General features: G+C 51.6%; 1 protein-coding gene across 1 annotated transcript in view; it reads left to right on the forward strand.

Moving 5' to 3' along the window:
* The first annotated feature begins 594 nt into the window (after positions 1–594).
* LOC122369121 (pneumococcal serine-rich repeat protein-like) overlaps positions 595–12036 on the forward strand; it is an 87417-nt gene continuing 75975 nt past the window's right edge. The window contains exon 1 of the mRNA XM_043343564.1: positions 595–875. Coding sequence (XP_043199499.1) covers positions 799–875 — 77 coding nt within the window. The 5' untranslated portion in view covers positions 595–798. The remainder of the gene's footprint in view (positions 876–12036) is intronic.

Genomic DNA, 12036 nt, shown 5'->3' on the forward strand with positions numbered 1-12036 from the left:
GAATACGGTAGATAGAACGACGGAGTAGTGTGCGCGCACAGCCAAGGTTAAAGGTAACCGATCTGTAAAGACAGAACGGTAACGTATCTTTGAAGTGGCCGAGAGAAGAAAATTTAACCCAACCGACCAATATGCCATTCCATTCTGATGAAATGGACTTAGGCGAGAGCCTTGCTGTGGAAGAGAGGAAGGGTCGACTGAAAATGAAAACAAAAATGTTGATAAGGCTTGTTTGATAGGTCGCCAGAGTTTACGTCGGATAGCCTCTTTCGTCCCTCTATTTTTCTTCGGTCTGCTTCAGTGGATCCTAGACCGAAGTTTGGGACGGCCTTTATTGGACGTACCGAGCAGATTGAACATCATTCACCGGCATCCAACATGTTGTCTCGGCGGTCCAATGCGACATCTGTCCTTGGCTCCACAATCCACATCGAAGTTTGGACAAGCAATTTCCGACTCCGGCATCCGTCCGGCCGGCCGAGCGCTGCCCGTCGCTCCGTCCGACTCTATGTCCGAGACTGTACGGGTGCCGCCAGAGACTGTACGGGTCGCGGCGGCCGCTGCCAGCTGGCCGCTCGCCGGCCGCCGCGCGGCAGTCACAGCAGAAGTCGGTGAGGGGGTGCCGCGTCGCGTGCCGTCCGCAGCTTTCGCGGCGCGTCGCACGTGCCACCCACACCTGTGCACGTAGGCTGGTGGCCGGTGTTGGACGGCAGAGCTGCTCGGTTCGATCGGTTACAGTGTGGCGCGTGTGGTTGGGACTGGGGAGGTACGGACTCGCAGTGGTGCGTAGAAGGCCAGATGGGGCTTCCGGAGCTGAAGAGCATCAGAAGGTTCGGCCTGGGACGGCGCAGCCTCAAGGAGCAGCCAGAGCGAAGGTAGGTGCTTTGTGTCCGCACCATTGCCCCCTCCCCTCCCCTCCCCTCCCCGATCTGGCCTGGCGCCACGCGGACGCTGGTATGCGCTGGCCCAGCTGCCCCTCCCCTCCCCAGGTATCGAAGTGCGCAGCCGGTCGGTCCCCCATTTACCCTCCCGTCCCCATCCCGTCAAATACACGTCAAGCTCAGTTTCCAGTGGTGTTCGGGTGCTCTTCATGTCCTCGGCCAGTACCGCCCATTCTACCAGTCGAACTACATCTTCTCTCTTCTCCCCTGTCTCCTCAGTCTCCCCATGTCTCTCTTGCGTCTCTCCCGACCTCCCTGCGTCACCCATTGACTGTCATGCCGATCGGCCATTAGACCGCCCTCTCCAGCGTTTCTCGCCCATTAGCGCGGACCACACAGGTCCATCGCATCTTCCTTCGCCACAACTACAACCACTACTAGCCACATACGTCAGGAAAACTACCACGAAAACCTCCGCCACGCCGCTGCCGCCGCTGCCGTCGCCGCTGGTCCAGCCAGCTCTGTTTTTGCCCGCGGGTCTCTCCGCTGCCGCCGCCGGCAGGGGTTGTGTCCACGTAATGGCTCGCCGGGCGCGGTGAATGAAGGGACTGACCTCCCGGAGTGGTCGAGGACAGCGATGACCCTGGGGTCAGGCGGCTGATGGGGCTGGACGCGGGGCTCCACCCGGTTGTTAGGCGAGGGATGAAGGTGGGGGGGGGGGGGGTGATTGGAGCACGGGATGGGAGGGTGATTGTGATGATGACGATTGGGGTTATGGTGACGGTGACGGTGACGGTTAATGTGACGGTGACGGTGAGGTGATGGTGACGGTGGTCAGTGGTGATAGGATTGTAAGTTGTCACCGTGACGGTCCTGCCACCGTTACGGTGATGACGACGATTTTCTAAATCTTACGACATCGTTACTCGTCAGACGGCGGATCAACGACCCTCGTTCCAGGTGGTAGGCCCCTCCGCCTTTCACTGGTAATCGATAAGTATATGACGCATCCAAGTTTGTTGAAGAGGCCATCGCAACATCGACCATGGAACTTCGCATTCGCCCTACTCCTTCCCGCATCTTTTCTTCGGAACTTCCTCCACATTTGGTTTATCACAACTGGATAACCCTGTAATTGAAGCGTTTGAATTGCAGATTGGAGGCTGCATCATGTTACCTTGTAGTGTCGCAGCTATTCCATGTGTCTGGGGGAGCGCCCGTGGGGCCCTCGGACTCCCAGTTCGTAGTAGCTGTCAGCCGGCGGTGACGCAGTTGCAGCGGTGTCAGTCGCGGCACGCCGGGCCGATCTAGCGGCTCGCTCAGTCACCGCGGCGTCCACCGCACCCCGGCGAGTTTATTTTCTTTGGGCGCGCTCGGCGCCGGCGGAGGTATTTTTCGTCGGCCTCGGCGGCTATATGTCTCAGTGGTTCACCGCCGCGGGTTCGGTCAGATTGGTCAGAAGGTCAGATGGTCAGTCGGACCGACTGTGACGGCCAAGGACCCCGGTCCACGAGTGCAGTCGGGTGTCACCCGCTCCTGCGAAGGTCAACCACTGCTCGCTGGAGGTGACAACCACTATCCGCTGGATTGACTCCGAGGCGGGAGTCTTCTTCCCTCGCGTACTCACCTAGAGTAGGAGGGGCGGTATTTCGGGCGTGCCTCTCTCCGCCGGCGTCTGAGACGCGGCCAATCTGTCTGCAGACCGCAGCGGAAGCCCACGTCATTCGCTCTGACAAGCGGGAAGACGCCGAGACATAGCCAGTACACTGTGGTACACGGGACTGGGGACAGTCAGGGCAGACGGGAGACAGTGTACGCCAGTCCCGGAGACGTGGTATACGGGACAGTTAGGGAATTTGTGCGCGGGACGACGTCCGGTGGGGAGAGATACTGACGGTCCGCTCTGTTTGGCGCGAGATAAGGAGGCCTTGTGCTCCAAACCGACCAGCTGGTGTCACCTAGGGCGGAGATTTAACGCCGAGTTACCCGGAACGGCAGGGGCAGCAGGAATGCTGTCGGAATGTAGGAATGTCGAGTCTGGAGAAAGGGAGTGGAATGGGGTGAATTCAAGCAATTAATCTCTCCAAATTAGCATAGCCCAGTCACAATTAGATTGGCCGTTGGCCGGATTTGGATTGCAGCATTGTTATGTCGGCATTGCGCAGGCATTCTATTCGTGAATTCGTGAATGCCATGCATTTTGACATTACAAACTCATCAGATTGGCACCGCTGATATGTATCATTGCGCCATTATACTTCCGCACCGCACAGTCATTCTATTCGTGAATTCGCAAGTGCCTGCATTTTCAAATCAGGAGTTGAGGTTTATTCATATTTGAAGTACCGACAATAATCAAAGGATTGCGTGTCCATCAAATACCTAACTTGTGGCGTTTGGGCTCAGTGGGCCTTGTCTGGCCTACATTTTCCTTGACCACGCCTTACAGAATGACTCACAGGTCCAGACGTCTGACCCCTTGCTAATGAAATGACAGTCTAGTCTCGTATCGGTCCCATAATCCGGTCGTGATCTCCGTACCGTCCAGGTCCTCGGGTGCATCTTAACATTTACAGTTCGTAGAAAAAGATGAGTCTGCGGCCAACTGTTCCATAGTTATTCTGCTGCTGTCCTGATTTGTGAAATGTCTCTCCGTATGGAGAAGGCGCAGCTGTCTGTTTTTATCTGACTTCAATATGAGGCTCTCGACATCGCAGTTTGGTCGTCGACTGCGTAGTATTCAACTGGTCCTGTTGACAATAGCGGGCGAGCTGAGTGCAGTGAAGTCAGTCTGGATGAATGATAACAAGCTTCTGCTCGGATATTTTTGCCTCACTAGACCGCAGTTTCCTTCGGGAAATCTTGGACGGTGATGATAGTCAAACGCTGCGCTCGGACTTCGTATTATATTGAGGGTCCGATTGGGTTTTCTATATCGGTTCCTTACTAAAGAAAAATTTCACCACCATTTCTCAATAGCCTCTGAGGCGCTTATAGGCCCGAGTCATTTCTGATGTTTTTAGTTTCTGTAATGAAGGAAAACACTTTCAAGAGCAGTCGCAATCTTCAAGTATAATGCCATAAATGTGCTCACTAATCGAAACATCACTTATGACTCATGAAAACGGAAGCAGTCATAACCATTCACCATGTTATCAGGAGGTGCTTGAACCTGTCATAAAACTCACCTGCTGAGTGTAGAGACAGTCCTCAGTTATTTCCCGCAGCCGTCTTATCGGCTGGCCGGTCGGTTGACTTCTTAACCCCGTTCGCTACGTTGGTCGGACAGACATTCCGATTCCGTTCAAGCGTGCTGATGTGCGCAGAGGACATCGTTCCACTCTTAGACGTCGTCCTCCCACTCTCGCACACATTCCGTCTTCTCTATCAAAGGCGTTTGGCCGAGACGTTTCCAACTCCCTGCGACCGTAATGGTGTCAACACTGGGCTGCTGCTCTTTGCTAAGGCTGGCACCACGATCACGTCAGTCAGGTGACTCCTCGGAAGGAGAAAAGCCACGCAATGCCAACGTTTTTTTCCGAAATCAGCCAGTCATCTTCACTGTCACCTCAGCTGGTCTCTCAGTCCATGAGCGAACATTGCGCAACGAACTCCGCTGGAAACTGATCGATCGAGTATTGGTAGAGCTGTTTGACTGTTTTGTTCGAGCACACATCTCTCCGTCCCACGTGTTAGAGTGAGACAGCTCGTCAGCTGCGCTTGGTGTGAGCTGGCTCGTTTTGGCCCCAGGTAGCTCCGCGAGTTCTGAACCGCCGACGTTATGTCGAACATCTGCAAAAGGAAAGGGCGTCCCTCGTGTTGGCAACGATACATGTTGGTCAGCATGTCTGCTCTGATGCCGAACAAGGCTGTGACTCACCTGAGCAGAGCTAATCGCCCATCAGTACCTCTAAATCGAGTGATTTCGGCCGTCTCGGAATGTGAACAGAACACGTGGCCTCGTGTTCTGCGGTGTTGCTTCGTTAGGGAGCATGTTAGATAGACTAGCTGTCGATTTTAGTGACTTCCTGTGGTCATTGCTGATGGCTGAAATGAGTCGGCTCTCAATTAGCATGTAAACATGTCCATAAATTTGGACGTATACGGTGAATGATTCATAATGATCATTGTCTCAAGATTTAATTAGCGGTTCGCCACATATCTATCAAACATGTGAAAATACAGAAATCAATTTAACCATAAATAATTTTTATTGAAACGATAATTAAGCTCAGCCATAGGTACTATTCTGGATTTTATTTGGCATATATGGAGAAGCTGCGGTACTTTTGCATAATCTTGATGACCTTCCAGTAAAAGTTGATCTTCACTGATGATGGTCTATCAGACACCATTAACTGCCCATCGAAATACCATGCACGTATAGGTAGCCCGTGTTGTATTTCCGGATTCCGTTCCGTATTTGTTCAGACGGCGCCGGATCGCGAGCTATCAGTGTCGCCAATAGTACGCCTACCCAGTGTGTACCTACTCACTGATGGCTTATCCAGATCGACAAACGGAACTCGAGCCTATCGTGGGCATTTCTCAGCTCGGATTTCTCTGTCAGCCCTTTCCAGGGTCAGCCTCATGCCATCTAAGTGAGCTTTATTACATCCACCTTTTATATGAATACTTGATTAGTTTTCTCCCAAACGCTTATTTAAAAAAATTTCAGTCTTCCGTCACCGTGCACTTCCGACCTATCGTAATACCTTTTTAATAACGCTTAGCCGACAGCCAAGCTTCTGCTACTCGTACAACACGTATACGGGATGCGTCACTGAAGCATAATTTCTCTTCTTTTCTTTGCCGCTTGTAACCGTTCTTACTCCTCTCATCTTCATGTGCGTGACTCTCCGGCTTACCTCTTACCGGGTCAGCGAACTACCACTAGCACGGGAGCACCGCGCCGCTCTCGACGCGTCAATTAACCTGGCGGCGCTCTGTAGCGCTCTGCGGCGTTTGTGGCGCTCTGAGGCAGTCGTGGCGCACCGCCCGGCGAGCCGGCGCATTAGTGCGGCCGGCCGTAATTACGGTCGGCCACCGCGGGTCATTAGAGGAGGTCGGCCGGCCGGTCTGACCGAGCGGTGACCGGAGCGGTCCGGTGAGTTATCTCCGCTACCCAGCCGGTCCAGGTGAGCTAAATCGGCTCTCAGAGTCCGGATTGGGGGATATCTCATGAGCTCAAACCGGCCAGTGAGAGGTCTGTGAGGGGTGATTGCGTAAAGCAATATGTGGCCAATTGTTCAATATATTTGACCAAAAGGAGTGGATGAATTCTGAGTTCAGACTCCGACCGGAAATGAATACTCGGAACAGTAACTCATCTGTCTGAGACACTGGACGCGGCTGCCATCGATGAAGTTCATGTTTCTAGGAATTACGGATGTTTGCCGATCTGTCTTTGTTAGACTTGTGCTGCTTTCATTTGTCTGTTTTCCAAGCCATAGGTAACATGGATATTGGATAACCCGCGCCCCGTTGGGCTCTGCCGAGCAACGCGCCCGGTTGGGGGGGGGGGCCATTTTGGCCCCCCCCTAAGATCTCGAGAACCACGCAACATAGCGACAAGCGGTAAACGGCGTTGGATAGCCCCCACGGGGAACTACCTTGTGACCCAATTTTATTGACCTAGGTCAAACCGATGACGTCACAGGTCAGGTCAAAGGTCCAATTTTTACCGTTTACAGGCATTTCAAGAAATGCGTTGTAAAATCGAGTAAAATGCATTTCATTGAAAATCATCGATGGGGAAATGTTCTTCAAACACATAGTTTGCTATTTGAGGTCACTGATACCAGGTCAGGTCACAGAGGTCAGGTCACGGGGGGGTCACAATATGAAAGTGTCGTGTGATACATGTTTTATGGTCCATTTTACATGACAAATGCGATTATGTGGGTCAGGCAGCCTTTGGGGCCAGCTTAGGTCACGTTTTGGTCAAGGTCAGGTCAAGGTCAGGTCAAATTAGGTCAAATTTCAAAGTTGATATTTTTGCATAAAATGGGTATCGAATCGATGCAGCTCGTCACGGGGAGTTCAATGGTGGTCTTTGTTTTGCCGTACGTGGTCTAGAATCGCTAAAAATTGAGTTCAAAAATTTGACGTCATCATTTTTGAACAGTTTTTTCGCTATAACTTGGCCAAAAAACGAGATATCGATCTGAAATTTGGTATGTATATAGAAGAGCACTGGTACTATCACATATATTCCGGTTTTTTCGAAATTCGGAAAAATTTTGGATTTTTTCTTAGTTTTTCAAAAAAAATCAATTTTTTTATTTTTTTTTGGGTCAAAAACCAAAAATTTTGAAAATCCGAGATAGCAGTTTTGTAGCGCCGCTTTTTGTCTACTAGACCATATAAAGAACTTTGAAATTGCTTGATAACTGTAGATTTGGTGGGCGTTTCAAGATTGCATGTTTTTTGCTCATTTTTGCTCGAACATGACCTCAGTTTGACCTCAATAACTCCTGACCTAAGGTGACCTAAGACTTGAAATTTTGTGTGAAGGTGTCAAATTGATGCCCGGGAAGGTACTGAAAATTTGGCGGCGCTGCGCGCCGCCGTTTTCTTGCTATTCAGGAAAAACCACAGGGGGGGGGGGCAAAATGGCCCCCCCCCAACGGGGCGAGGGATAATGTTACCTATGTCTATAAGCTTATCAGTAACACGCGTCTGACACCATTGCGACTAATTTTCTCATTGATTTTCTGCTATATTCTTTTTATCTTATTACCATGCAAAGTCAACGAACTCATGGGTCTGTTGCTGCATAATTTCTTTTTGACTAGCAATGTGGCTTGCGAAATTAGGTAGGTTTCGTGAGGATTACACAGCGTTGGAGCTATTAAAGCTACTGAGCTCACCAAGCCCAACAACCGCTGGAAACAAGTATGTCTCACTAATCCAGTCGTTAAGTGCCTTGTTGCCCAGTCGGTCTGTGTACGAAGTCCATTTGTCATTTCCTCCCTCCCCTTCCCCTCCCCGGCGTCACGCGAGGTCTCGGGTCACGGAGGTCAGCTCCGTCAGCCGACACCCCCGGTCACACGCAGCGCACCTCGGGGTCAACAGAGGTCACCGCTGCTCTGTTTCAGGCTCATTAGTCTGACTTATTTCAAGCGATAATGCCATTGAGAGGAATTACGTCTTTTCTCCGTCAATTTGATTCGTATCAATATAATTACGGGTCTGAAGGTCTGAAGGCTCTATCTTTGCCATGTCTCCTTACAATATTATGTTTGTCTCCGTCCCGTCTCTATCCCGTATCCGTCCCGTCTCCGTCCCGTTCCCTACACTGATGGATGACAGCCCTCCCTCTTCCCGGTCATTCGCTCGTGCTCGAGCCCTGCATCTCTCCGCCGTTCGAGCGTCGTTTCGGCGTCGTAACGAGTCGTTATGGGTCGTTACGGGTCGTGGTGCGGCCATTACACCGTCAGCCAGTGGTCGGGATCGTTACGTGACCGTCGGGTCAGCACTCCGCTGTGAAAGTGGACCGGCCCGACGACCGTGAGGCCCGCCGACGTCCGGACAGCGGTGATACTCGGAAAAATATTCGGCCGGTATTCCTGGAAGCTGCAGACTCCGTGTGTTTAGTGTCCGCGGACTGTATCGTTTCGAGGTACCGTGTCGTATCGTCTGTCTTGAGACTGGCTTTGGATGGGTTTTATGGGACATAGAGTGATATATATTTTATCTCCTTTCACTGACGGTAAATGGCAACAGAAGTCGCTACCATCGTAAAGGACAATTATCTTCGCATCTGTTAACTTTCATCTCCCTCGGCTTCCTTCATTTGTTATCTTTATGAGTTCATCTGGTTTATATGCCTTCGACTGGGAGCTTTATGGTCGCCCTTGGTCAAACTAGTCAATTTTCTTTATTCTCTTGTTTTCACCTAATTGTTATCGTCTCTCTCGTCTTGATTTCCTTTTATTCCGCAATAAGACATCCCTCCCCTTGGTACCTCATTGCCCAACGAGGCCTCAATGGAAACTTGGTCGGTCTACCTGATATTCGACTGACCCTTTGGCCCTGGTTACTGGTGACCTTATGATGCCTCGACTACAACGCCTGCGACTGGCGACTTGACCAGTGTGACTCACCGATCTTTTCGACTCAGACGGGACCCTCAAACCCAGTCTATTGTTTTTCTCTTTCAACATTTTACCACCGGCAGACACCCTGGCGAATTGCACTGTCTGCTGCGCCCAAAACACACAGTGTCTCCAGCGCTCTGGCTGTAAAGCGCTGCACCCGCGGCCGGCGGCCGGGCGGCTGCCTTACATGGTGGCAGGACCGTGTACTGCGGTTTTAAGTGCGGCTCCAAGCTGATTTCTGTCGGGCACGCCGCAGCTAAGCTGCGGCAGGCTCGCTGGCAGCTCGGCTAATAATGATTGACGGCCCGGCGGCTGTCGATTTTGTGGTTCGGTGACCGCAGGCCCGGTGCTAGATCTGTTTATTTTTGCGCCGTGATTGGGACGTGCGGGAGTGCATTTTTCTTCTAAACTTTTCAGAAAAAGAGAAAAGAAGGCATTTACCCATAGGCAGTGACAGTTATGACGCCAAACATTGAGCGTATCAAACCTGGCTAGCTGACAACAATCAGTTGCCTGGCAGGCATGAGAACAAATGTGCCGGATAGCCACTTCATATATTTATGCTACGCAAAGAGATATGATGGCTTTCGAAACTCCCTTCTTGATTTACGTCGATCACTATCTCTCTGGAACAATCTAAGGTACTGCACATTTCTCTCCCCGCAACACAAGCTTCCTTCATCAGCTCATTCCAATGACTCCCTGCACAGAGTCGCTGTCTCACTGCCTGAAGCTTCTGCAGCTCTGGCTGCAGCTTCCCCGCCCTCTCGCCATTCGTCCCAAATGACCAGTGGCCCAGGTGGCTTCCTGAGGCTGAACCCATCCCTGCCACCGTCGATCGGTCATGGAGGCCCCATCAGTCATAGTCGACTACAGTCATCAGAAGCCCGAGAATGGCCAGCTCCCATAGCCGCCAGCTGCAGCTTCTATTGCTATCAACGGAATGCGATCGGACTTAGACCGAAGACGAGACTGGCTGTATTGTGCTGGGATAGGAATGGGTTAGCCAGCAGGTCCGTGGGCGAAGGTGTTTCCCCGCTTATTATAAAGATGAGCTTAAATTTCAGTGAAGGGTTATTGGGTTTGCGTCGAGGACCTCGAGCGCAGGAATGCACTGAGGATAATGTGGGATGCAAACTGCGTCGCCTGGTTGATTTGGGATAGTGCTGGGATAACATGAAGGTATGCCTTAGAGCGAGTCGAGCATTGTTTCCGAAACGACACGAATAGCTCGTCTCGGTGCAAAGCGATGGACAGAAGCCAGTCACGCCGTGCTAGTCTCCCAGCCCATGACAGCTTGTCGCCCAAGAGTGCTGTTTGTCGTTTGGGCGTATCGAGTGTCAGGCTCACTAGACATTCGGGGTGCATTGTGAACGGCGGTGATCGAGTGTGCACAGGGTGCACGAGGCACGACGGATCCGTCCAGGACGCGATGATCTGTGAGTCATGCTGTGAGCTGTCGAGGTCCTTCTGGTACAGTTATTGATGTCCTCGTGATACTCGTGGTTTTGGTGTTTGGTAATTACCAGCGCGATTGACCGACGCTAAACTTGGTTAATTTTCTGGGTGATTTACTTATGAGCTGTCTTGATGTCACCTCAGAGAACCAGAACCAAACAGATAATTACATTAATTAATTGGCTTATGATCAGAGAACATATGCCAGTATCAACCCTTTAGAACATATTGCTGTTCACATATCATGGTCATTGTTCATCGCTCGCCACTCACCAGTCACCTTGTCGCAGCTCTTCCCTCTCCCAACTTACTCCTCCCCACCCCACACCTTCTTTACCTCCCACACACCTTCATTGCCAACCAGTTCATGTCATTCACTGGATGCGCAATTACTCAATGACGTCATAACCCCAACCTGCCGGTCCAGTGACGTCATTAGCTCAACCTCTGCAGTTGGCACGTGCGACTGTCAATTGGTGGCCTTGCCGGCGCTCCCGGAGACCCCGCGGCTCGCCCAGTGTTAGTCACTCGGGAAGGCCGTCTGCTCGCCGTGTTTATATGGAGAGCGACCGGCGTGCACCATGAACAGTGCACGGCCAGGGTGCACGCCGCACGGCCGGGACCGCGCGGGCAGGATGACCTCATAGGTCAACAGATGGCAGCGGTCCCCCGCTACGGAGCGGCGTTCTGTCGCCTCGTGAAACATGTGTTTGGGTAGTGGTATAGGAGGAAGGCAATGTTGAGCTTTATTTTTGATACATTGAGTGTTTTGAGCGTTGTTTTCACTTGCGTTAGTGAACAATCTATGTATAAAAGCAGCACATGCCTGTTAACTTTGGCGCGAACTACAACTTATGTGTTGTTTTCCACTAGCTCATCAAAAGCCTACTATTTGAAGTCATACGGTCCATAAGTCTATATTGCTATTACCCCTACCAGTGATGTGCGATGTCATTAGACGTCAGATGCCCTGTTAAATCCTCTTCGCACACCGGCGCCAAGTGCTACTTCACAAGAGCTACAGACAACAGAGCACAACATAACGGTACCCTTGGGAGGTGCACCACGCTTGGCGGGCGGTTGTTCTCGTCGGTCGCGACAGTCTTCCAAAGAAGAGCGTGTTGAAGGCCGTCTAATGGAGGAATCCTAAAGGCTGTTCAATAAACCTTGGCACAAAACTGAGGTGTGCATTGTGCATCTCCGGTTGAAATCACCTTAGGAACCGCTCTGAAACTGGCTCTGAAAATCAACTTAGAAACCGACTGAGTTGTCCTGAGGCGATCTACAAGACTTGCTTGCAGGGCGGGTCGCTCCGGTCGCTCGGGACTCGCTCCGATAGCCCAACTGGCATTCATGACACCTCTGGACCCGAGACCCGCCCTCTGCCCGTTTTGGACCCGATCGGCGCTACGTATGCACCTCGGTGAAACTCCTGCCTCATTAGATATGAAAATGTCGCTGCCCAGGTGGCCAGCACTATTGTAATGCGTCGGCGGCCGTGCTGGTAGTAATGTTCTGTATGCTGATGTGACCGGCGGTCGGCGCTCTTGAAGTGGTGCTTTGTGACCACTATGATGTGTTTTCACTGCCAGAGA

Source organism: Amphibalanus amphitrite, unplaced genomic scaffold (assembly GCF_019059575.1).
Source record: "Amphibalanus amphitrite isolate SeventyFive unplaced genomic scaffold, NRLGWU_Aamphi_draft 001007F_arrow, whole genome shotgun sequence".
Lineage (NCBI taxonomy): Eukaryota > Metazoa > Arthropoda > Thecostraca > Balanomorpha > Balanidae > Amphibalanus > Amphibalanus amphitrite.